Raw genomic sequence first — 26933 nt, 5'->3', positions numbered from 1 at the left:
TTAACACGACCGTTGACGTTAATGAAAAGAAAGATCGATGGACGAGAAATCGCGAAGCGGTATCGACGACTCGCCTCCTGGCCGTTTTCTCGAACGACTCCGAGACACCTGTGGGGAGAGCTCGGAGAAAAAACAGAAGGAAAAGAGTTGGCGACGTGGACCGGTGTACGCGATGCGTTGGCCGATCATCAGACGCGCGCCGCGTTCCGGCATGCTAATTTAATTACAGGATGGATGGGGTTCGTGAACGTGATTCGCCAACAATTAATTCCGAGCGCATAATTCGGTCGGTTCGAGGATTCTCCGCGCATCATCGCCTCGCGTGGTCGACTAGGAAACCGTGTTTCCCCAAAGCGGGGGATGACTCTCGACTCTCGAAGCTCGTAGCATGGTTTCCGTTCCGCTGGATATTTGGCAAACAACAATATTTGCTAGCTCAGCGAAAATTTATTAAACAACGCCAGTTTCGGCGACTCGACCGTACACGGACCGTACACGGAAGATCAACGTACACGGATTGAGCGGGCGTTGTGAGTTGCGAACTCGCGCGATTACAGCGTACGACGTGATCAATGAACCTGCGAAGTTTCCCCGGTGAAAGAAGCTACGATAGCGATGGGATTCGAAACGCTTCGAGTCGCTTCGAATCTGTATATACGGCGAACAATTCGTATCGCTGCGAACATGATTCGAAGCTTAAAGCTCTTGAAGGTCTCGATAATTCCCGAGTACTTTAAAAGTCTCCATCGTGCATCGAAATAAATGTATTTACGAAAACTCGCACTTTTCGCACTTTCTTCGGTATTTTATATTAGTTGTATTAGTTATACTGTTTGAGCAGAAATAATTAAAACAATCTTGAAATGTTACATAGACATTAATATTATATGGCTAGATTATCGAATACTCGTGGAGCTTTCAAAAGCTATCGAGAACTGTGAAGAAATTCGTGACCCCGAAGAATCGAAACGCAGTGTCAAAAGTTTGAAGCTTCGAATCATGTTCGAAGTGATTCGAGTTTGTCGTCGCGCGTGTATGCGCGATGCGGATTCGAAGCGATTTAAAACGTTTCAGATCCCATCAGGATGCGTCGATCGGTGGACGTGGAATCGATGGGAAACGAGCGGCGATGGGAAGGACGAGGAGCGAGCAACGGCAAATCGAGTCGAGTCGAGTCGAAATTTGCTTTTGTAATTCGCAACGGAGCGTTCCGTAATGAATGGCGTTTCCCGATTGTTTCGAATTTTACCGTGCAACTTTTAATTAAAAGTTGCCGGATTGAATCGTCAACGGAAGGGCCTGATGGGAAGCCGAACCGATGCCAGCCGATGCAAACATCGGGGAAGTTGTTCAATTTAAAATACGCGTTGCGCGTGGTCGCATCCTGCAACTTTCCCGACAATGAACGCCGAGCCGTGGTCGTGTGCCGGTCTCACGGTCCGAAAAATCTTCCATCGCCGCTTTGCATTACCTCCCTCCATTTTTCCCGATGCGATTAAAACCGACCGACCAGAATAAAATATTCCTGCGATCCGCGACCACGACCGCCAACACCTGCCGTAGAATGGAAAAAGTCGGAAAGAGTGGAAAAGCTCGGTCGCGCGGCGAATTTGCCCCGGAATTCGTTTTGCCTCGGCAAAGCGATTCGAGGGGACGCGGTTCGAAAAAAGTATCGCCGGTGGATTGAATTTTCACTAGGGGACGCGACGCGCGTGGCGGATTCGCTTCGCATCGACTGCAAACGAATCACCGCTTTTCAGCGGAATCGCGTTTGCGAGTTTTTACGTGAGCTTAAAACGCAACGTCGCCCTATCACCGTTATTTTTTATCCTGATGAAACGTTCGTTACGGACGTTTGACGGGATACCGGAACCGATTAAACCAAATTTTCCCAGACACGCGAAGATATCGCTGTGCTATATCCGAGAACCGAGGAAAATTCGAGTTCTCGAGTCGGAGGCACGTCGCAAAGTAGCATGATCCCGCGTTGAATGCACCGGCGATAAAGAAGATATAGGAGTCGTGGAAGCCGCCTATCGTCGCGGCGAACACGCTTCCGAGAAAAAAGGCCGCTTCTCCCGGTGAGAGAAAAGACACACGACACGTTCGCGCGATAAGCGAGGTCGCAGCGACAGATGTCGATGGACAGCTGACGACGGCTCTATAAGCTTAATAACCTCGACGAAAGAACTTCTGCCGGACGAACGTGTCCCCTCGATCGACTGATTTATGGCTGCTCGCTCGTCGATCAATGATCGCGGGCGCTCTCTGCGTTCTCGCGCTTTGCGGCCGCTCGAAAAATTCCGGGAACAAAAGGTTCGTCGTGGTCGCAGCCTCGAGGTCGTCCGATCGATTCCATTCGCGCGGCCGTCGACCGGCTGTCGATCGGCGCGGATAAAACGAAATTACAAGCGAAGGAATCGGCACGCTGCAGCCGGTCGTGGCTCGCAGATGTGCAACACGACGAGTCATCGCGTCGGACGAGCTCAGCTTCTTTTTCCCTTGAATACGCAGCAGGCGTCCTAGGTACATAGGTTCCGCGACGCGCAGACGGATTCGTGAGCGACGAAAGCACGCGGACTCGTCGTCGGAGTAACTTTCAGGGAAAAGAGGAAAGGAAAACATGCCGCGACCGATCGTTCGGTTCGCGCGAGCGAGATCGAAGTGGGACGGGGCGATATTTTTGCGGAAAGCACGCGATATGGCGTCCACCTGGCGCATTTATGGCCGCAGCTTCTCAAACGATGCGCGTTTCGTTTCCTTCTTCGGAACGCGGATCTTTACGACCCGTTGTCTACACGCGTATTCTTCCGAACGATTTTTCCAGTCTTCGTCGTTTTTCTGGCATCGCCGCGGATCGATCATGGTTCCCGAGGATTTTATCTTTATCTTTATTGAGATATGTGTAATTCTGTGTGCTACAGTGGATTGGCCGCGTAGTAGTGACACACATACATGAGTATGAGCGTATGTGGCAGTATGTGCGTGCACAGCGCGCCTCGTTAAACAGGGGAATGCAACTGTTCCTTTGGTAGTGTGGAAAAGAAAATGGTGAGACAAGAAGAGCGGTGAGACGCGCGCAAATGTGTATCGACGAATATCTTGTAAATCACATAACAAATAAATCTGAAACTATTTTGATATCAATTCTAAGTGTAATCTAAGTGTACCTTTACATTTATTTCAGCGATTAGGATCCACAATTCTCAACAATCTTTTCTTCCTGTCTCTTATTGTTCCGAATTTTCTTGAGAAATTTAAATGACTCTCGCGCGTTTCTCTGGCCTAACCGATATTCAATCTGGGTGCTCTGTTTACGCTCAGAAACTCGTTGACAGGTCTCAAACCCGCTTACATACTCGACACGAACATTCTGCTGAAATTTTCTCCTCCAGTGCGAGAGTATCGTAGCCAAAGCATTCTTTTCTCGAGTGATTCGCACGAAATTGCGAACATTTACCTGTGTGAAGGGGGCGGGATTGGTCGTCGGGACAGTTTGTTTGAGAGTTTGGGAAAATTACCGGTGGGTCAGTAGGGATTTGAGAAATTGTGGCCGGTCGGCGTAGAATAATCGAATCGACAAATTAAAGTTGGAGGGCGGGTCGTGTAATTTCTCGGTAAAAACTACAAAATCCCATTCCGCCCCTGCCCCTCCCCCCCTCTCTCTCTCTCTATGTATAAAATCGAGAAGTAAAGTAAATGGGCAGGTAATGAAAATAAATGTGGACCAGGTTTCTACTTTCCTACTTTGTTAATCAACGACCATTGTTTCAGGGAAAACAATCAGATCATCGGCTCTTACCTGGAAATCGAGGACATAACTCTGGAAGATTACGGGGAGTACAAGTGCGAAGTTAGCAACGGCGTGGACGAGGAGATCACGTTACCCGCTCACGTTTATCGGCAAGGTAATGGAACCTTTGAACCGTGTCGCGGCCGGCGGGAAAAATTTTCTCTCGTGATCGTTCCCTCGCGCGGATTTCATTGCATCGCATCGGTAAGACGAGTCCGCGGATATGCTCGGAGAAAAAAAGAAGAAAAGAGAAAGGGGAGGCGGTCATCTACCGCCCATCTTCAACCGCTGCTAATTAACGATCCGATCCGCGCTTTAAACAGTTTAAACGACGTCTCGCAGCGATTTCAATCGTTTCCGATTTAATTCGTCGCTCGTTAACAGTCGACAGCGTGACCCAATTAATTCCAGCCAATTAACCGAAATTCGTACGCTCGTGGACGTCGGACGTGGAATCGCGGTGCAGCGAATCGTTTACGCTCGAGCACCACGGCGAAAGAAATCTTCTTCCTTCTCTCCGCCTCGCTGCGTTTCTTCCTTTCAAATATTATTCCGAGTGATACCGACGGCTGATCGTCATGCAATTTGATAGATATCGTTGCACAAGATGATAGATTTGCAACGTAAAATCTTAGATTCGGTGAATCATTCGTTCGGAAGATTTTCACTGCTGGTAGGTAGACGCACTGTTCTGAAATTAGTAGCAAGTGTAGCTTCTTCTTCTCTGCCTTAAAATAAATTCGGGTTTCCTCTTCCTCTTTCTTCGTCCTGGAGATCGCGTAGACTGGTATTTTTGCGAATCATGACGTTCCACTGTGACTCGTGACATTTCGTGGTCGCTTTCGATCGGTGGCGATCACATCAAACGAATATCACGGTTTTCGAATCGACAGCAAGAATCGGTTTTATGCGTTAAAATCCTGATACGAGATGAAAAAAAAGGAAATCGAATTATTTTCTAATCGCAGTATCCAACAAAGTAAATTTCCGTTGTGTAAAGAGAACGCAAAGAAATTTGTAATTTATGACGTATGCAAATATTCGTATGCATTTTAAGCTACATCCAAGTGCCTCCGCAAGAAATAATTGAATCAAGATGAAGAATTACGATCACGGCGAGCAAATTCGCTCGAGATAAAAAGAATCACGATCATCACGGTCGTGAATGAAATTAGATCACGACCGTTCGTGATCGTGATGAATCATTGTTAGCCACTTTGCTCGCCATCTCCAGCCATAGCCTTTCTACGGCGAAGGAAATAAAGCGAACGTTTGCTTTTGCAGAGCCACAGTTCGCGTTGGAAGTACAAAACGGATCCTGGAGAAGGTCGTTTCTGGTAGGCGTGCTGGTGCTGGTTTTGCTGATCTCGGTCGGCGCGTTTTACGCGCGCTGTTGGCTGCCTTTGGTACTGCTCTGCCGGGACAAATTCGCCCCGCTCGAGGAGAACGGTAATTATCGTACAGCCGAGTTTCTCCGCTCGGTTACCTACGATTCTTAATCTCCCACCGTCCCTTCCGACGATACGCAATAGCGTTGTGTGTCCCCGCTTCGCCGAGCACTAGTCGTCAAATTCCGCCCTCTCCCTTATTCCCTCCTTTGCCCTCCGCTAACTCCTACAAGAGGGCTAATAAGAGCGACTTGCATCCAATCTCCTTATCGTCCTTGGTTTTTCAACGATCGTTTTCTTACTCCACGCGATGCAGGTGACGTTAATCCGTTCGTTAAGGAACGAACGAAGAAGCGGGCGCCGCAAGCGTTAAGTAAGCGTCGTTTTTGCCACGGTACCGTTTCGTCGGCAAAACTCGTACCGTTGAAATAACGCGCGTTTATGACCGGTATATTTTTCCGCTGACACTTGCTAAGTGTCTAGTCGATACTGGCCGAAGCAAATTCCGCTCGACAAATAAATGTTTAGCCTGTCGTCCTACTTTAAAAATAAATTCTAAATGCTGCCACCGTGACGATATTCAATCGTAAAAAGTTTAATCGTTTGCTCTTCGCAAAGATTCTCGCAGTACGTGTGTACGTTGCTTTCATTTCGTTCTCGCGAAACAGTTCCGTTCAACGTCCGGCGCTTCGCTGCGGTAGATTTCATCGATCGTTAGCCAGTTGAGCGTATTTTCGCGATCGGCTTTGTTCCGGCAAAGTATTCGGAGGGAGGTGGCCTATATCGGGCCGAAATTAACATATCGAATTCCCATTTCGTGCAAGTTTTACGCATCCTTGGAATAGCGGCGTAGCCATGGTCGCTGCCGCCGCCACCGCCACCGCCGCTCGATACTCCGGAGGAACTTCACGTTCTCCCTTTGAATCACCCTAATATCCCGAGCGTTCCGCGATGGCGACCCCATCCGAGGCGATAGTCGTGCCACCGGGTTACTTAATCTTCGTTTAATCCACGCTGGGAATGGGCCGCGAGCCGCGTTAACGATTTCCTCCTCCGTTTCTTCTCCTCTATTTTCCTCCTCTTTTATTTGGCGCGCGATTCGAATCGAGCGTAACGACTCTGTTCGTTCCGATAGCTAGAATACTCTGTATGAGAGAGAAAGAGAGAAAGAGAGTGGAAGGAGAGAGTACCTTTTACGTTGGAAGGCTCGCTGTTAAACGTTTCTCGCCTCGTTTCAAGCTCCTTCTGTCGGAGTTGCTCCCACTCTTCGAACCTTCCCTCGATAAGCGGCGCAACCTTGCCGCGGACCTTGTTTCTCTTATCGCGACGAACGATCCGCGTTTCGTTTTCCGTTTCCTCGGTTCGTCGCCAGTTCTTTTTCTTCAGATTTTTGACAGAACGACCCGATAGAATAAAACGAATGCTGCAATGGTAGTAGGTTGTTCGCATTGGCGGTCTTATCCCTCGCGGTGTATAACGGGTGTGCACGGTAAAATCGGACTGCTTAACAAAACGGTACTTCATTTGCGTATTACAATGTTACAACGCATGAAATATACTCGGTAATATGGTCGACAGCAACATCGAACCGACATCTGTCTCCCTGATAAGTCTGGCAGGGTGATCGCTTCGTTTCCAACCGATTATACGTAGCACGGTGATTCTTCGCGCAGCACGTAAGTCGAGAAGAAAAGAATAACGTATTTTCGCTTAAGATTTCGTCTTCAAGAAAAAAAAAAGTTTGAGAATTCGACAGGTAAAACCGTGTATCATCCAGCTACGAAGCTGCCTGCCTGTTATTGCTGCTATCTTATTTCCATGATATCGATTTGTACGTACTACTACTTTCCTTTTTATTCTGCATTTAATTTGAACTGTTTCGTGAATAGGGATGAGACTAGTATACTTTTCAAGAATCCTTCGATTAACGTAACAAGCGTTCGAAACGTTGTTTGTTGCGCACACTGCTGCATTCTTCCAACTAAATTATCGCGCACGTGTAGCAATACATTATATGTATTTTGCAAGTATCGGAAAGCCGAATCAACGTTTGCTTTCAATTCTTCGACGCTATTATCCTTGAATGAAGCACACTCGGCATTCACTACGTAACACAAATGCGAGCAGAAACAGAAGTTTCGTAGCTGGAAACTTGCGGTCGGCGCGCATCATTTCTTTCGGAAGCAAAGTCTTAAGTGAAAGAATGTTATTTTCTCTTTTCTCGGCTTATCGTTGCGTGCGGAATCGCTACCCGGCCTGTTGTGCAGCCATTTTAGGGACATCCTATATACAAGTGCATAAGTAGCCGCACCGATCGTCCTGGAACGTGTACTCAGGCGTCTTCCGCGTTGGAGCTGTGCGTGGGTAGACGATGTCGTTGTTCGCGGTTGTACGCCATCGTCGTTCGACTAAATGCTTGCAAAATATCACGAATGTTGCCGAGCGGTCCGCGCAGGTCTATCGCTCAAGGTGCAACGAAAAGGAAGGAAAAATCGGGAAGATCGGCCGAGACATGGGCGATAAATCGCGGCCGCGCGAGCCTCGGGCTGTGACGAGTTACACGTGTACGACGAAGCCTGTTACGGAAGGAGATGCCGTCTCGTCCGGACGAGATCTGGTCGATAAGGCTGCCGCCGATCGAGTGGCCCTTACCCTAATACGGAAGCTGGAAAATTGCCGCGATTACGGTGCTTCTCGGAAGCAGTGCACCGCGAGGTCGTCCATTAACCGTTTTGCGGAGAACGTTTTCTCTTTGTTAGCCGACTGAAAAGATCGCGAACGCGTGCCAGACGAGCCGCGATCCCGCTGCCCGACGAAAGTAAGTCGCTCTGGAAACAATGATTTCCAGAGGAAATCTGCGAATATCCGCAGGCGTTAACTTGCTCGTTGGGGCGAGCAACGCGCGATAATCGAGACTTTCTCGCTGGCCCGATCGAACGAACAAACAACCACCAAGCCGATCGATACGATTTCCCTGCTCCTTCTCCACGCTCTTCTCTTTGTTCCGCGTTTGATTTTCGAATCTCTTTGCGAGAAATTGGTTCGTTTCCAGCGAACCACAAAGGGTAAGAGTCCGGAACGAAGCGCAAATAGGTTGGCGAACGGTATTTTTTTTGCCCCCTCCCCCCCTCTCTCTCTCTCTCTCTCTCTCTTTCTATAGCTTGTCTCTCTGACGAGGGAAACGCTGAAAAATCGGTGGACCGATAAAGAGAGGGCAATGGCGCAGGGATTTACCCAGTTCCACGATTTTCAATCGGTTCGCAGTCAAGAATTTTAAAAACGTACGATACCTGAGACTATTTAATCGAGGGCGCCGACTACTTTTGCCTTTGATTATTCAATTAAATATTTTTCGATGCGTAGCAAAATTTTAGTTCAATTTTAGCTTGATTCGTTTAAGTTAATGATGCCTGGCACGAGACTCGTTTTCCTTTAACGTCGTAACTCTCGACTAATAACGCGTTTATTAAAAATTACTGCACGTTTTAAAGATAAAATATGTGAATACAGTGAAAAAGAATATTCAATTTCTTCGTAGTAAAACGAAAATACAAATGATAAAAACGGCCAGATTTAAAAAATGGGTTGCTAATCCGTACGTTCGTTTTTTTTTCTTTTCTCTTTTTCTTAATTCATCGCTTAATCCATCGTGCACCATGCACTTGCAAGATACACGCGGAGAGTAAAAGCCTGTACAAAACAAGCATTCTACATCGTAATTTTCTTCATAATCATTTACCTCATTGAGAAAAATTTCTACTTTACGCTCATCGGTCGACCTATCAGATTTTATATGAATGCGAGACCGGCATCCTAACAGAAACTTCCATGTGTCCCATATTCTCATTCGGAAAGCATAACACTCCATCGAGTAGCTTCAAAGATAGATCTTCATCGTTCAATGATCAAACACTGGTAAATCTCAAGCTTCGTTGCATCCACTGCACAACGATATTTATGAGAATAATTCTATAATTATCAGGTTGTCCGAAAAGTGTCTTTCTTTTACAGACACGTCTTTTACGACAACGCGTCATTATACAAACGTGAAACCCAATCTGTCGAACGTTGTGATCTTTATTTTGATAAAACAAATATTACTTTGCGAGTATTTGTAAGTTAACGCTGACCGTACCGGTTAAAGCTTCACCTATATGCCTTGTCCTATATTTTACGAAATAGGCGTTGTTTCTTCGAAAGAAATTGCCAATTTATCGTAGCAAATAATGCACGACGTAACTTTTAAGTAACGATAAAACAATCGATCATATACTCTCATTTTGATATGTAATATAAACAAGAGATGATAGGCGAACAGATCATCCTCATTTTGCATGTGAGGTGGCTGTGTATGATGTGTGTGTGGTCCATGGTATTAGTTGCCGCTGGTTGTAGATGCCGCTGCTGTTGTTGTTGGGGTACTGCTGTATTTTTCTCCCTATTTAAGAATCGTGGAAGAAAAATCGGACTTCGGTCGCCGGGATTCGATCCCGGGATCCGAACGTTCGTAACCTAAGGCGCTAACCATTGCGCTACCGTCGTCCGTTACTAGTTAGTGTCGAGTGGCGGTATTTGTGTTGTCGAGTGCCGCCACACATGTTTTTCGATGATTTTCTCACTGAACGTGTGGACATGTTCAGAGATAAAACGAACAAAGCACAAAGCCAATGTATTGAATATGACGAGATTTGTTCGCTCCTTGCCGCATTCGATTTCTCGCAGGCTCCGATCCGTACTCCGTGACTCTCTCAATGATACTGCATTCAGATTTGGTTTAGCTACAGTGTTTTCTTGAAAAGTATCTCTTCAGAGTCTCCGATGAGACTTCGTTGTGTTTCTACGTAGCGCGACATGCACTCAGATTATTCAAACGCTTGCGACGCAGCCAAGCACATGTCGCATTTACACGCACTCGACCATAGCTGGTTAGATCTTACTCGAGTTCGGAGCTAAGGTCCCAGGCAGAGAACTTTGGAAAAAGATGTAAATTTGTCGACCGATCGAACGACAGTGGTCGCGGTGAACAGGCGGTAAGCCAGGCGATGAGTTTTCTTCGGCAACGAAGAAGCAAAAAAGAATTGAGAATTTGATTAATCAGATAATAAGAAGAATTTACATAAAGTTAGACGAGCGAAAGAAACGAGAATGAACGCACAATTTTAAATAAATTTTGAAACCGATCAATCGAACATCGGATCGGTCTGGTAAGGTTAGTTTTAATTGAGTCGCTTTAACCGTGTTTCAGTGCCAGGGGTTTTTAAGAATCCGTTTGGGATTGTGCCAGCAGCGCCATAGCGCTTCGTTCATTCGTTTGCGAGGAATGCCGATCGACGCGATCGCGCTACTCTTTTTTTTCGTGTGTGCAGGTGCTTTACGACTATTTGGAAAAAAAAAGTAATTACGAGAGGAAACTGATACGACTGGCTACGAGCAGCTACATTCGGAACCGAGCGCGTTGCAAATTGACGATCGTGACCAAACATCACAGTACGCGAACAGCGCGATCGCGCTGCGTGGACCTCAAACGATTGAAAAACATTCGAAACGCTTGATCGATTCCAACGCCAACGCGCGTATAGAACGGCTTTGTAATAAACGGTTGATTAGGGAACGAAACAGCATCGTTACAAGACATTCGAGAGTTTTATAGCTAAGGAAAGCCGGGATCTTATATCAAATAGCTTTACCTTAAGCGCGCCGTGAGAAAGGTTGGAAATCGCTAGCTTAGTTTGAAGTCGTTCGATCCGGTCGGTTAGTGTCTCGCAGAGGCTGTGATGTTACGCGATCGTCCGTGTCGTCCATCGTTCGTCGATCGATGTTCCTCGGGAATGCACGCGAGAACGAACTAAGATCGCGCGCAAAGATAACGTCGGCCGCGTTCTCGATGACCCCGTGACCGACTCGACGCGTCCAAGCAACGACGAGGAATAGTTGCACGAACGATCGCTAGGTCGCTTTCACTCGTTGGCACTGGCGGTGCCTACGACAGAATTCACGGCGTCGCGTCGTTTCGGTAAACAATCTCGCGAGCGTCCGAGTCCGCCGAAAAAGAAACCAATCGACGTAGGAAGAACCGTGTGATCGGCTGCGACGAATTTTTGTCATCGTGCCGCGACAAGATCCCGTTTCGAAAACGAATAAACAGGAAGCGAGTATCTTATCGCGCAAGATCCTCGAAAGCAATTTCGCTTATTTGTCTCTTTCAGCTCTATCGTTTTCATCGATAGAACTAACTCTATATTTGTATTTTGTATCTTTTTATATTGATACATCTGTTCAAAATATCTTTAATTAATCTCTTTTATAAATTAATTTCAAAGAGTGGCTGATAATCGTTTTAATCGTTCTAAAGAGACGATCGATCAGAATTGAAATATAATTAACACGTTGAATGTCACGCAAGTTTTACAAGGTTTGGCCGTGGAGCCACGATGAATTTTTTATTATACGATACATGTAATGTCGAAATATTACCTACAAGAGATATGTTACGGTGTATAATCATTATTAATGAATTTATCTCACCCGAGGTCACCGATGACTCCCATGACACTGTAGTGCAATTTCGCTCGATTCATTTATTTTTTGCGATTATCAATTATCTCATATCGTTTCTTCGCGTTGCTAAATAATTATTCTATGTTGTTACGTACCATAAACCTACCATACATCATGATCCATCGGTCATACTTATTCGAACCCGCAATAATCCTAGAGAACCGTCACAAGGTTTAACATTTTTTACTTTACTGTCAAAGCCCCTAACACAAGGCGTAAGGCGCCCTGCGCGCTCCCAGGGCCCGCACGTTTTTGAATTTTTTGGCAAGCAATAGGATCCATATGACTGTACCATGGGCTGTACTGACTGAAGAATGCTCAAGCTTTGATTACCCTGGTAACGTAACAAAAACATTTGTCTCTGGTTGCTTAAGTCATCGATTCAGTCGAAAAAAACATGAAAAGGAGGTATCTCGTGAGCCGTGCGCAATGTGTTAATTGCCATCAAATATCTTTCAAAAGTTCGAAACGTTCCTTAGGGGTATTGTTCATTAAGGTAAAACACGGAAAAAGCGGGTTTTTCCCATGTTCGATAGCCACTGAGGGAGGCGCACATAATATTTGTCAATACCACCTAATGACAAAATCCGCAATCACTGAGTTGCCAACCCAATAGATCTATATTTCATGTATAAATAAAAATATTTTTGTATGTTTTATACTACATTAATTTCGTCACGTCACGTTTGTAGTAACGATGGTAATAATACAAAATTTATAACTATTGATATTTGTTCAAATTATGTATTTCTACTAAATATTGGTGCGCCGGTCATCAGTGACCCTCACGGCGCCACAGCCAAGTTGAGTGCCGGTCACCGGTGACCCTGAGCATTCAACGTGTTAAACGTCTAGGAACGAATCGTTTAGAAATAATAGAAATAGAAGATAGTAACCTATTCGTTGAAAGAAACGTTGTTATCTCTGCTCTCTTCTCCTCTTTCAACCATCCTTACCACAGTTCCACAGGTTCCACTTATTCCACGTTCCACCGACTTTAACCCTAGAACTACAGATAATTAACACAAAGGTGTTTCTACCAAAACCAGTCAAAATGACCGATCTTTAAAAAATACGTAATAATAGAATATTTTTATATTTATTGATTTATTACTTTCTTAGAGAAGAAATTCCATGTTATGTAGTATATTTCTGGTATTGTTAATCCATCTGGGACCATAATCCCTAAACGAGGGTTGACACATTTATAAAATTGTAGAACTAGTGATTTTGACTGGTTGAGTGCCGGTCACCGGTGACCCCCTGAGCATTCAACGTGTTAAACGTCTAGGAACGAATCGTTTAGAAATAATAGAAATAGAAGATAGTAACCTATTCGTTGAAAGAAACGTTGTTATCTCCGCTGCTCTCTTCTCCTCTTTCAACCATCCTTGCTACGGTTCCACAGGTTCCACTTATTCCACGTTCCATTTATTCCACGTTCCACTTATTCCACGTTCCACCGACTTTTAACCCTAGAACTACAGATAATTAACACAAAGGTGTTTCTACCAAAACCAGTCAAAATGACTGATCTTTAAAAAATACGTAATAATAGAATATTTTTATATTTATTGATTTATTACTTTCTTAGAGAAGAAATTCCATGTTATGTAGTATATTTCTGGTATTGTTAATCCATCTGGGACCATAATCCCTAAACGAGGGTTGACACATTTATAAAATTGTAGAACTAGTGATTTTGACTGGTGTGGTGTTTCTAGTGTTGGCATCTAGCGATCTAGCAGTCGATCCGGTATTTTCCTGATAACTGATATCATCATATCGAAAAATTTGAAAAACGTGTGGCAAGTTGTACAAAACGAGGAAACTGGTTAATTGGGGTTCGGTAAACAGATTGCAGGACCCTTTTACACTGACAAGTACCAGTCATTTTTGGAATATGGCTGGTATTGGAATAAATAGCCTCCATAAAATTATTTTGAGTTTGGATACATAAAAACAAATAAAAATTCATATATTATACTTTTAATATAACATAAAGTATAAATATAACATAAAGTAGGAATCTTAAAATAAAATTGTAAAACCAGTCAATCTGACTGGTGTGGTAGTTCTAGCGTTAAATATCCGGATGGTCGCGATCGAAACGCGCTTCATGAGATTTACCAGGTGGCAGCGATGAGCACGATCATAATAATACCTGTACTAATTACGATCACAAACGCGAATTTCAGATGGAAAGGAATGCGACGCTCTGGTGTGCTACCACGAGAAAGACTCAAGCCTGGTCATCGGTATAGTGATACCCACGCTGGAATCGAGGCACCGGTACAAGTGCACGGCGCTGGAGCTCTCCCAGTTGAATCAGAATTGTAAGTCTCGGGTTTAATTAAACGCGGCACCGAGTCGCTCTCCGAGGGAGAAACTGCTCGTTGATAGCGTTATTAAGTTTCCTGTCGCGTGGTCGACCGAAAGGGTAAAGTAAAGGCTATTCCAAGGTCTCGAGGGATAGAGCTCGGTTCCTCGGAATCTCGCTAGATCCCTTCTCGCGATCGAGCGCGTAGCTGTTGCGGCCAAAAACCGCCCAACACCCTCGCTGCAAACTTTAAACCCTGGTTTCCTTGGAAAGCGAGGGAGGATCAACCTGGGAACGGCGACTGAATCTCGCGCGCTTTCCGCCACTCGACGAAACAATACAACGACGACGACGACGACGACGACGAGTCTTCGTTTGAACCGAGATTTGCCACGTTTAGTCAACGAGACTCGGAACAACGTGCGCGCAAAGATGTTTTTAACTTTTGCCACGTAACGTCGCTCTGGAGACCGCTGTACGGCGTCGCGATGATCAGAAATCCAGGGAGAACGATAACGGATGGTATTTTGGCGGAGAAATTGGCGAGAACGAGCGACGAATAGGATCTCGCGAAGAAAGGCAGAAGGGAAAAGGCGAAAGGAAAGCTGGCGAAACGGGGACGATTACCGGGAACAAAGGCGAACAAAAGTTTACGAGGTATAACGCGATCTAGTTTCGCAGCCACGTCGTCCATCCTGGTTCCGCATCTCATGAATATCAACGGCTAGGTGCTCAGCGTTGATAACGGGTGCTCGGTGAAAAATATTCAGACGCTAATTTCCTTCTAATTGGCAGGACGAAATTGGGCCGTGTAGGTGAGCGAGCGGTCGACCGCCCAATTTTATTAATGCAAATTGCCCCGCGCTGCCGGCTCCGATCCACCGATGCAAACTAGCAGCCTATACATAAATTTTGTTCGCCATCGTGGTCGCCGGCTGCCCTTTCTCCTTCTGTCTTTCGCGTGTGTCACGAGAAATCAATATGCGCGTTTTTCCGACTGAAAGTCGTTCGTATCGCAGTTCGGAAAATCTTGTTCCTCGTGGCGAACGATGCGCGCAAGCTCAGCGAATGTAGAACCGGAAGCTGCCAGACAAAGGGCGATCTATCGGGATCGCGGAACCGTGGTCCGGTGCATGGAAGTTTGCGAATTGAAATGGGAAGTTGGGGCCGGCTTCTTTGTCTGACGTCCAAGCGTTTCGTTTGTCGCTCTGATTCTAGCAGCCGCGGTTTCGAATTAAGCGTATGCGCGGTACCGCTTCCTCCGCTGATTCCGCGTTTGCGCTCCGCCAACTTCCGATAACGCGTGCCTGAATCGAGAAAAACCGTTTTGTTCGCGCATTCTTCTCTTTGCTCGCTTTCCGTTTTCCACTCGTCCTCGATTCGTCGTTGAAAGCGAACGAACCTCGGAATTTTGGAAAGCAGACGGAAGAACGGTTGCAAGTGGAAGAAAGCTTTGGCCGAAGTTACACGGGCTCGGATGAAACTCGAATTTTCTGCATCGACGGTTGCGTAGCTCCGATTCAAAAGTACTGGTCAAGCAAAAGAAGGAGAGAGAGAGAGAGACAGAGAGAACGCGATGAAAGCTTTCTATAGTCGTGGCATAGTTGGCTCGCGTGCCGACTCGGCGGAATCCAGTTCATCCTTTGACTGATCGTCCATTTTGTTGGTAATTCATCAAACATCGGCGAACAAACGACAGGATGCCGATAAAGCTCGGTGCTCGCGTCCAAACGTCTCTCTACCAACGGTTATCGATGCCGAGGAATTTTCCAATCGCGATCCAGTCGATGACGCCGATTTAACGTTTCGTCGTTGTCGTTGGTCCGTACGTACGTACATCGTCGGCGCTCTAATCTCACGAATTATTTCCACAGACGAAGGAAAAGAAATACAACAATTTTTCTTTCAGGGGCTGTGGAGATCGGGCCGCATGCTGTTTCCAGTCGAAGAGTCATCGTGGTGCTGAGCCCAGAGTCGCTGGGAAACGTTTGGAACGAAACGAACGTGGGAGTTGTGCTAAATCAACTGTCGTCGCTCACCACTCGAACGATAGTCATCATCACCAAGAATCTATTGAACACGACCGCGATCGCGAAACGATCGAGTCGAGCTTACAACAACATACGTGAATACTCGCTCGATCGTGTGAAGGTCTTGCATTGGGACGACACCGGCAACTTAGGTTCCGGCAACCACACATTTTGGTACAAGCTGCGGCTCGCAATGCCACCGATTCGACCGATCAGCTCCGAGAGCGGCTGCCAATCGGTCGCCATGATCGTTCAGGCGAACGGAAAATGCGGACAGCAGAAGGCTCGATCGCGCGAAAGTCTCGAAGTTCTCGTTTAAAACGGAGAAAAGCGAGACGATCGAACGACGGAAACGATGCAATGGATCCTTACGTAGTATATACTTGCATATACCTACGTAGTCTGTCTCTTCACCCGCGTTTCTCTTCCTTTCGCTTCTGTACGAAAGCGGTGACAAGGCCAAGTTTCCGCGCGCTTGTCCAAGTATCCATGCGTTTCGCGCACAATCAGACGTTTGAAGACATTCGTTCGCGTAGCGTAATAAACGCGCACCACGTTTCCTCGCCGAATCTCGCAAATAGCCGCATCTATGGAACTGTAACTTTCAAAAATGTAACGGTTTCGATGCTCGAGCAACCGATGCACGACCGTGTGTTGTCGTTCCAACTCGTTCTTCTCGCGTTGCGACGTACGCCTTGAACGCTCCTCGGCGTATGTCTACGAAAAGAGCTACAGCGCGATCCGAGTGTCTTTTAATTTTACTTTGGCTGCAGACCGTACTGTACTGTGTACGACGAGCGAAATTCATAAATTTACTTAAACGTTCGCTGGTCGGAAGCGAAACTTGATTTTATCGCGACAAATTGCTACGGACGCGAGTAGGTTCGACCGTGTCGAAAGATACGCCGCGCACCACCCTCCATCCTGTTTTATCTTCTGCACGTGGAGCAGACGCGACGACTGATCGCGATCGGCGAAATTCGAGGAAAGAGGAGCTCAGGCGAAGCGCGCAGTCTTCCTTTTCGCGCAAGCACGCGGCGCTTCGAGCGAAAAAAGAAAAAAGAGAAAAGAAAGAAAGGAGTAAGAACGAAACGCGTTGGAGAAGTTACGAGAAAAAATAACAGGACGGAGAAAGAAAGCGAGTCCCTCGCTACTCGCCTATATATACGTAATCGCTTTTATCGCGTACACTTCTCGTTTTCTCTGTTTGTATATATCGGACAAATCGATGCTCTATTGTCCTTATTTATTATTTAGCTAAGTCATCGTATTATTTATACAACGTTTAAATTTTAGCGATCTCCCTTCTATCAGTATCGAAATCATGAATTATGTAAAACTCGCGTCTACGTTTTCGGGCACACTTTTCTAAGCGAATTTTACGCGCGGTTTTTAGCCAACAAATCTACGCACGATAAGACTAATAATGAACATAGGTATTTTATACTGGTTTGTATATATACATATATATGTAAAAGGAGGGAAAAGATAAGTGCGTGTGTAGGTGCATGCATGCGCGTGCACGTGTATGCGTGTGTACATGTGTATTATATGCGAGATCCTTTTCTTTTTCGCCGTTTTTTCGGAACTATCGTTACGTCGAATGACTACAAGACACTTAGAAAGATGTATCTGCGAACGTAACGTCAAGCGATAATCCTGTAATTCTAATATCTAATATTATCTACAACCATACAATATACACGCTCTACTATACGATATACATATAGCCTAGCCGTTATACCCGCGTAATTGTACTTTAAATGTTACGCACACGCGCAGAACCGCAACGTGAGCTTAATTTTAATATCATAGTAATCTCTTTACTGTCAGTATTACGATACACTAGTGTACTTGTCTCGCGAGAATGTGCCTGGGCGATTGACTCGCATCGCGGCCAATTGTTGCGAGCCGAGTATAAGCAGAGTATAGACATTAGGAGGTATACTTGTTTATTTAGCGATATAGAGAACAACAAAACGACGACTATCCTCTAATCGTCTGTCGTCGCGTTTCTTTCTTTTTCTTTTTTAGTATATATACGTGTGTGCGTGTGTGTGCGTGCGTGCGTGCGTGCGTGCGTGTGTCGCATGATAGCGACAAACTCGTGACCGTTCTTACAGTTACCTATGAAACAGAACGGCGAAAAATGTGTGTACTGTTGCTTCTCGTCTCCGTTTGATGGCGTATATATCGAACAGAATCGACGATACAAGGCTCTATACGTACCAAATATCAGACGACCGTTTCTCTTCGTGCTGACGTAATTAAGAAGTAAACGGAAATTGTTGTTCGAAAATTCGATAATAAACAAAGAGTATTTATATTTCCAGAAATCGTGTGTCTCGGATCGTCACTTTTTCTTACTCACATACGAAACAACGTTACGTTTCGCAACCTTGCTGAAACCACTGCCGTCGTTCAGCCGTTAAACAGCAACGACGACGACTTTTTCCTAAAGGAAACGCGTTAAGTATTTGAAAATCCTTTAAGGGTAAAACGAAAAAGATAAAGATGTATTATCAAGATAAATGATTCCCTGCATTTATATTTTCCATCTATAATTAAATTACATAGGCACTTGTACATAAAGCAATTGATTTCACCTAAAAGTACAATATATCTAATTGTACAGCGAATAAAATGATCACGGGGAATATCAAATATGAAACATGAATCTTTTAGAATCTTGTATAGGAAGAACTGCATTCCTGACACAGTACAAACTGGAAAAGTGTTTGTTCGAACTGATAAAAATCCTTCTCTCGTTTGTTTCATCTTATAAATTCGATGTATCACATAATACAAAACGTTACGATGCAGACGGAGAACATTAGAAACCCGTAAATATTCCTTCAACGTTTTAATGAAACTGATTTCATATAGCACCCATCGGACAAAACATTCTATTTACAAAAAATCGAGCAAACACCTGCCCTTTTAACGAATGATTTTTGTATATATTCTCGTAGCATCAACCAGCGATGACAAGAGAAGAACCGCAACAGCGAGGTAAAGCTTTATTCCGCAACTGTATATATGTATCGTTTATATAAAAATAGCGTCTATCACGTATTTAAATTTAAGTACGTTCGAGTCTCGTCACGGTTATTCAAGGCAATGTTTATCTGAATAAAAGTATGTCAAGTTCATTTACAAAAATCTATGTAATAATACTGTGTATCGATGAACGTGAAATCCGGTAAAAGATGACTCGTTCAAATGACGTATGCTTCGATAGAGTTAACTAACCCCATCGATCAATAATCGTATAAAGAGAATATAAACTTATAAAACATAGCCCGTGCAGTTGGTAAAATCTAAAAAAGTGGCATTTATTTCTGTATTTCGTTTATGAATTGTCAAATGCGTTACGAAATTTATCAGATGAACGTTATCAGAGTGTGGTCGACGTACGGTTCTCATAGGTTTGGCGAGCGACTTCCCTTAAAGCTTCTGCCATTATAGGCCCAGTTTCGTTTATCATACTGTTTAGATATCCTTTCCTTTCGACCAAGACGTGCGGAGCATCAAACTCCTACGAGGTTAAACAAGTTTGTTAAATCACTCTTCTTATCTCCGACTTACCTTCTACTAGTTGTAATTCGATGCATAATAAGTAACTTACCACGGCTTTACCGGCATCCATCACCAAAATTCGATCACTGTCCATCACGGTATTAAGACGATGCGCGATGGTCAGCACCGTACAAGTGGAGAATTTAGAACGAATCGTTTTTTGAATGAGTTCGTCGGTTCGTAGATCAACGTTCGCGGTAGCCTCATCCAGAACCAGGATCGGATTATTTTTGACGATCGCGCGGGCGAGACAAACCAATTGACGCTGACCGACACTCAGATTGGAACCACCCTCGTTAATATGAGAATCCAGTCCCATTTCCTTTAATTCAACTTCCTCTAACGCTTGCCACAACACATCGTCGGTGTAGTTGTTGAAAGGATCTAGATTGCTTCTCATTGAACCCGAATACAGGAAAGGTTCTTGAGGAATTATACTGATTTTCGAACGCAAATCATGAAGTCCGATGTCGTTAATCTTCACGCCATCGATCTCGATGACACCATCGAGTTGCGCAAGACGGAACAGCGTCGATATTAAGGATGACTTCCCCGCGCCTGTACGTCCGACAATCCCTATTTTTTCTTGCGGATAAATCACAAAGTTGAGATTTTTCAGCACCGGAGGCTCAGCCGCATCGTATTTCATATATACATTCTTAAACTCAATTTTACCCTCTTCGGGCCAACTTTCCTTAGGTTTTTTATCCGGCGCGCTCTCGAGCGGCGGTTCGCTTTCCACGTTGCTAAAAATGCAATTCGTATACGTGAGCAATACTCCTTGCTTAAAGATCATGCTAATGATATTCTATCGAGACGCTCACCTGTATTCCGCCACGCGTTCCACCGAAGTCATTTGATTTTCTAGTTCGGTACTTTGCCGCATACCCCATTGGAACATTCCGGTTAATCCAATACTTTGCGTTATGGCCAAACCAATGTTACCACCCTGCCCCGTTCCATCATCTTGCACCAAAAAGCTCAAGGTGACTAGCATGATGTAGATAACGCAGAAAAAATCCAGCCAGAATCCAAATGCTCTTGAAGAGGAGATGAATATGTACCATGCTGACGAGTGTAAGTCTTGGTGTTGATCAAATTCCTTCGTAAGAATCTCTTCCGCTCCAAAGGCTCGAACAGTTGGCAGCCCTTGCAGAGTTGCACTGAGATGTCCAAACACCGGTGACCGAGCTAGTGTTTTTTATTACAGGTTATTTAATCATTACAATTAGTCCGCGAATTCGATAGGTTCCCCTCGTGAATATGAAAGACGATACTTTTCGCTTTTGGAAATAAAATGCGGAGGAAATAATCGTGTTAGAAACAAATACTTACTAATTCCTTCGAGCCGTTTGACGCTGCGACTAGTTGCCAAATAAAAGACACGAATACAGTAGAAGATGATTCCGATGACCACGGTGGGTATTAACAGCCAGTAGTTGGCTATTGCAACGACAACTATAATACCAAGGAGGGATAGGCCAATTTGTAAAGAATCAATTAGAGCTATTGGTAACACTTCGTCGATGGCTCCCATATCTTTCGAGAATCTATTAAGAACTCGACCCGATGGATTTGTATTAAAGAATCTCATTGTTGCTCGACTTATGCTTCGGAACATACGATCGTGTAATTTAGTGGAGGCTCTCATACACGTGGAAAAGAATGTAACCGAACGTATTAGAGTAATTATAATAGTGGAAACGATTAAGCCAGTGTACACGTACATGCAGACATCGCGGCTTATCGGTCCTCTCCAATCTTCTACAATGCCATCTTTTGTCTCATTCACCTTTAAACGAATATATTTACTCGTGACGATTCATCGAAATTATAAAAGACAAAAAGAAGAAGAAGACACCAATGATAATTACATATTTTTCTTCCATATTGACCCACTGAGAGATAAAGAAATCGCTGGCACTGGCTAACGTCTGCGCGAGCGCGCAGAGCATAGCAATCGTAGCTACGATGCACCAATTTCCACCAGCTTTAAAATACGATGCATACACTTTACCGGAAACTTTGCCCTTTGTACGCGCTTCAGCTACCTACATATAATTTACAAATGCTTCTAGTTTTCGCTCGGTCTTTATTCACTTTGACGAACGAAATATTTACTTACCTCAGCCGGATCCTCTTTCTCAGTAGCGCTACTCTTTAACGAACTCAAAGATGTACTACTAGCGTTCCGAGAATTAGACCTGCTAGCAGGGACAGAACCTGGTCGTTCCTCTTCAGCAGGATTTTCTAATAATCTTCCAAAGTCCATTCCCATCGCAATAAGCTCATCGTATGAACTGAAACGAGTAAAATTTGACTTAAATAAATAATTTGAAGAAGAAAAACGAGACAAAACTAGATGCCACCGATCGTACCCGTCAGCCTCGACTTTTCCGTCTTTCAAAATGATTATTCTATCGACATTTCGTAAGAACTGTAACTGATGCGTGGCGAGAATTCTAGTCTTTCCCCTTAAATATTTCACGATACATTCTTCAAACATATGTTTGCCTACATGCGCATCCACGGCGCTTAGCGGATCGTCTAATAAGTAGATATCGTTTTCTGCATAAACCGCTCTGGCTAAATTGATCCTATACATGCAAATGTGATCGATTAATTGCAACACAGTATCGTCTTTAATAGAATGCGTATAAATAGTATTATAATTACTGACCTAGCACGTTGCCCACCCGACAAACTAATTCCTCTTTCACCCACGATCGTTTTGTCGCCGTATGGCAACAAAGTGAAGTCTCTTTTTAATTGACAAGCCTTAATCACACGTTCGTACCGAAACTGATCCATTTTTTGACCGAACAAAATATTTTGTCTAACAGAACCAGCAAATAGCCACGGTTCTTGACTAGCGTACGCGATTTTCCCATTTACCTGTAAAACAAAATAGAATGTTTACAATTATTTTACTATAGGAAGAAGATATAATTATCCAAGGAGCAATACGAACCTCTATAGTACCCGACTTTAATGGTAATTCTTTTAACATTACATTAAGTAAACTACTTTTACCAGACCCAACTTGGCCAACAACGGCAATTAATTCACCTGATTTCACGTTGATATTTATATTTTTTAGCGTATCTTCGTGATCATGTGAAAACCATTTGACATTAGCATTCTTTAGCGACATAATATATTCTCCTTGATAATTTGTTGTCTTACGTTTTTCATCACGTATATCTTCTTCTATGATATTTGCATTATTTTTACCCTTGTCATTTTTTGATTCCTTCAGCTTGCATTTCATTTTTTCGTTCTCTTCGTCAATTTCTTCGTACGACATAAACTTTTGTAAACGTCTTACAGAAACCAACAATTCAGCTATTTGTGTTATTCCTACGACATCGATTGTTTTGTTAGATTTAATCTATCGCTAATAGTTGCCTATTCGATTCGAATATACTTGCCTTGTGGAAAGTAGACAGTCATATTTAGCCGCAAAATATTATAATACGCTTGTAACATGAACACTTTCTCGGCAGTTATTTTATGACCGTACAATATATAAGTTACTATTGTAATGAAAAGTGACATCCTTGTCGTAAACATAATGAAAGACATAGTAATACCTCTAACTAAAGACATGCCTCGTATAACACTAATTTCTCTCCTGTAACGATATAAATGATATCATGCTTGCAAATAGATATACGGAAAAGAAAATTCTTATTATAGAAAAAATACCTTCTTGCCCTCTCGATTAAATTACTAAATGGTTTCTCCCAGGCATACATTTTGATTGCTTGAATACCACTAATAATTTCATTAGTTAATCGGACTCTTTCATCTGTTCTAAGAGCAGTTTTTAACCTGTACGCCGAAGTTTTTTTACCCAAATATGCTATATTTTTAAAGGAAAAACAGAAGCTATACAATACAAGAAATATTTGTACTATATTTGATACACAACAGTTATTAATTTTCATTACCTTGTAAAGGAATAAACAGTAGAAGTATTATAACTCCGAAAATAGCGGATAATTCAACTTCCTTGTACATAAAATATGTTATGATTATGGTTTCTAGTGGTCCAAGCCATAAGTAATGTAAATATATAAGTGCTACATCAAATCTATTAACATCGTTAGATAGGAGATTCACCGCTTGTCCTACTGTCGTTTCACCCAATGCAGTTCTCGAAAGCTTCAATGCTTTCCTGTAGATCAGTGTACAACAAGCTATACGCAGTTTCATTCCCATATGAAGTATCCCTAACATGTACGGATGAGTAATAAATATCAACACTCCTGAACATAATATTACACCACCTGCATATAAATAGGCATCTTGTTTCGTCATTCCATCATCAGTGTAATATCTTAAAAGTTTTCCGAGGAATATTGGCTGCATTACTCTGTATATATAAAAGAGAAGAATTTACTATTCATGAAATATCAAGAGTAACTGATTAATCAACTACATTCCAAACTACATAAACGGCATCTCTATATTGATATTATTAAATATTAATCTAACTAGTTAACTAACTAGCAACTAATCTTGTTTTACTTCCTAAGCGGAAAAAAAAAATATTAAGCTATGTAATACCAGATATGAGAAAAGGATTAGTAGGTGCGAGATACAACGGGCTTAGGGACTTAACGGTTTGATCGCTTCGTCAATTTCATGAACTTGCGAATTGGAAGAATTGTATAATCTGGTCATTATAATATGCAGTGGCATAGATTCGACTTTCGTCTGATTGTAGTAACGAATCAAAAGACCGAGAAACAAGGGTTGTGATAATCTGAACAAGTAATCAGATTTAAATTTCAATGCATTTGATTAGCAGATTTTCTATAATTATAATAAATAATAAATATGAATAAAATTAGACAATGTACCTAAACACTATGTCCGAAGCCGCATAAATTACTCCATAGAATATTAACTGAAGCCCAAAACATTTCATAAGGACCTTTAGTAAACTAGGCTCCTTCAATTTCTTTCTTCCAGTATAACTTTCATCGCTACCTCCTTTTTCCTTGTTCAGTAATTTCTGTTTTCTATATGCTTCATAATCCTTTTGCCATACTTTCGATATCTTTGTACCTAAATAGTTGCTGTTATGTTCCTTGAGAGTTTTATATAAGTCAGTTACTTCCAAATCTCTATGATAACCAGTCCAAAAAATAGGTAATGTAAATCTACCAACAAAGATAAGGTTTTTATTATGGCAAATAATGTTTTAATTTGACATAATTTCAATGATAAAGAGTAAGCAATGCATCAGCATTTTTACTTCGCATTATCTTTAAATCAATGACTGAGCCAAATGTTACAAGGCAATAGAATTATCTGTTTTCAAATGACTAATGTCAATAGTACCTGATTAAAGATAATAGAAAAAGTTCTTTCAAAAATTTTTGTCTAAAAATACTGGTAGATAATGGCAAACGTTGACAGCTTCTTTCTCTCTCATTTATTGACTTAACAATAGAATTCAAGATAATTCTTATGCCATCTTTTGCAAGACTTCCTTATATCTGATTCAGAGTCAGATTCATGTTATTGAAACATTGCTTACTTATCACCATGAACTTGTGTTTTTATTAGTAGCCAATAACAGGAAAGAAATGAACAAGTCATTGTATTCTTCAAACTTACGCAAACGTTATATTACTAAGAGGATTTGCTCCTTCTCTAGGATTCTTTCTTCTTTCTGCTTTTACTTTTCCATCCATGATGGTTTTTGATTAATTAGCTTTTCCTGCAAAATTTTGGTGTGGACAGGAAAGATTACAATTTTTTGTTAAATTAATGTATATTTACAAACAATAAAATTAATGTACTATGATATTATAACTTTATTATTTCACTACAAATATATACAAATGAAAGATAAATAAATAAGTAGAGTAGGCATATACTATGTAAGTACTTGTTCTGATAAGTGATGTACAAAATGATAAGTTAACAAACTAAATCTAACAATACAAAATATATCTTTAAGTATCGGTAGGGTTTTATCAGATTTCTAATTGGCATTAGTACATATTAATAGATATTATTGCTCTCGATTTGACACATGTTCTATTTTTAACATAAGTACAGGAAATTGATATTTGCTCCTATATGTAAAGACTTTTAACAGTTCTATTTAATAGCAACAATACAAAACGATTATACCAACTAAATACGAAATGTTAAAGCAGAACATTTAATTAATTGTACACTTAAATGTTCTTGATATTCTTTTACACAATGCTTTGGTTTAATCTCCTTATATAATATGGGATTGCTTGCTTAAAATAATGCTTCAAAGAACATTGATTAAATTACTGGTTATATATCAAATTGGACTTTACTCGTCCTATTTAATCTACACGTGCTTACTTCTTGTAAAACTATTCGAAGAAATCTGATTGGCGAGGAGTTGACAAATCGAATTTAACATATATAATAGAAACTAGAATTTACAAATTTTCGGCAGTGTGCGCTACAGTTTGATTAACGTCTTTAATAACATCAAATGATTCATCGATTGTTAGAATCACGTCTGATAAATGAACTGTCATATCATCATCACGCTTTTTCAAGATAACCCAAAACGATAGGTTTAATGCATGTTGCTGGTAGATAGAAGCGAGAAATATTATAAAATGTAAATGATGGAAAACACAAATAAATGTTTAGTCAGTGTTTCGCGCGACTTACGATCAAAGAAGATAGACGTGTCTATTTTCCAGCATGTGAATGTCCCATTACTTTTCACTTGCACAACAATTCGTCGGATGACTAGCAACATCCACTTAAGTAGAAGGCCGTTACTTGACTGTGCTTTACTCGCCTGCGCTCGCATGAGTTATTGGTTAACCTTAAATTAATACGTGATATCGCCCCTTAGTTATCTTTGCGTATATCTACACACTTCTATCTTTCTTTTTCTATATCCGTACTACTTCGCAATGACGATCAGGACGGCATCTCTTGACAGACTAATGAAAAGAGGGATCTGCTTATCAACACAGCACATCTTTGATGTAAAAACTGAATAAAAACATTTTTATCAAGATAAGTAACCAGCAGGTCGATGACTATATCAAATTAACTAAATAACATTAAATGAACGATAATAAAAGAAGCTAGTTTAAACTCCTATTCGAAATTTTCATTACATTGAATGAAACCCGCAGTCATCTAACAGAAGTATTCTAATTTAAGAATTAACTTAGAAACTTTATTTAATTAAATGACTATTTAATTACCCAATGTTCTTGTTATCGATAAATTAAATGAGA

At 42.4% G+C, this 26933-nt stretch overlaps 2 protein-coding genes across 5 annotated transcripts in view; one reads left to right on the top strand and one right to left on the bottom strand.

Annotated features, from left to right (window-relative positions):
• Positions 1-18551, top strand: part of LOC122572405 (single Ig IL-1-related receptor-like) — a 136293-nt gene extending 117742 nt beyond the window's left edge. The window contains exons 4-8 of one of the 2 annotated variants that reach the window (XR_006318444.1): positions 3775-3908; positions 5078-5242; positions 13938-14075; positions 15969-18352; positions 18423-18551. Coding sequence is in view for 1 of the 2 variants with exons in the window: in XM_043737337.1 (XP_043593272.1) it covers positions 3775-3908; positions 5078-5242; positions 13938-14075; positions 15969-16408 (877 nt within the window). In the remaining variant the exon portion in view is untranslated. Of the gene's footprint in view, positions 1-3774; positions 3909-5077; positions 5243-13937; positions 14076-15968 lie in introns of both variants that reach the window. The other variant, XM_043737337.1, reaches the window with a different exon arrangement.
• A 57-nt stretch (positions 18552-18608) lies between these two features.
• Positions 18609-26889, bottom strand: LOC122572402 (probable multidrug resistance-associated protein lethal(2)03659). Of its 3 annotated transcripts, XM_043737331.1 has the most exons (16): positions 26350-26889; positions 25300-25402; positions 24537-24839; positions 24296-24439; positions 23622-24046; positions 23377-23533; positions 23100-23302; positions 22640-23028; positions 22349-22563; positions 22047-22265; positions 21794-21968; positions 21543-21719; positions 21004-21460; positions 20493-20859; positions 19718-20414; positions 18609-19627 (listed from the first exon to the last, which is right to left on the bottom strand). In XM_043737331.1, the coding sequence occupies exons 2-16, from the start codon at positions 25374-25376 to the stop codon at positions 19487-19489; spliced, it is 4146 nt and encodes a 1381-aa protein (XP_043593266.1). In that variant the 5' UTR covers positions 25377-25402; positions 26350-26889; the 3' UTR covers positions 18609-19486. The 3 variants fall into 3 exon arrangements, with proteins under 3 accessions (XP_043593266.1, XP_043593268.1, XP_043593269.1); XM_043737333.1 differs by lacking the exon at positions 24296-24439; XM_043737334.1 differs by lacking the exons at positions 24537-24839; positions 25300-25402; positions 26350-26889 and having other exon boundaries at positions 24241-24359.
• Positions 26890-26933: the final 44 nt, after the last annotated feature.

This window comes from Bombus pyrosoma, linkage group LG11 (genome assembly GCF_014825855.1).
Source record: "Bombus pyrosoma isolate SC7728 linkage group LG11, ASM1482585v1, whole genome shotgun sequence".
NCBI lineage: Eukaryota > Metazoa > Arthropoda > Insecta > Hymenoptera > Apidae > Bombus > Bombus pyrosoma.
This window is presented reverse-complemented; position numbering and strand designations above follow the sequence as displayed.

Coding starts and splice junctions, on each gene's coding strand:
- LOC122572402 (XM_043737331.1), bottom strand. CDS start 25,376: ATGGATGGAAAAGTAAAAGCAGAAAGAAGAAAGAATCCTAGAGAAGGA. Junction 23,029..23,099: donor GACTGTCTACTTTCCACAAG/GCAAGTATATTC, acceptor TCGATGTCGTAG/GAATAACACAAATAGCTGAA. Junction 21,720..21,793: donor AGAAAGAGGATCCGGCTGAG/GTAAGTAAATAT, acceptor AATTATATGTAG/GTAGCTGAAGCGCGTACAAA.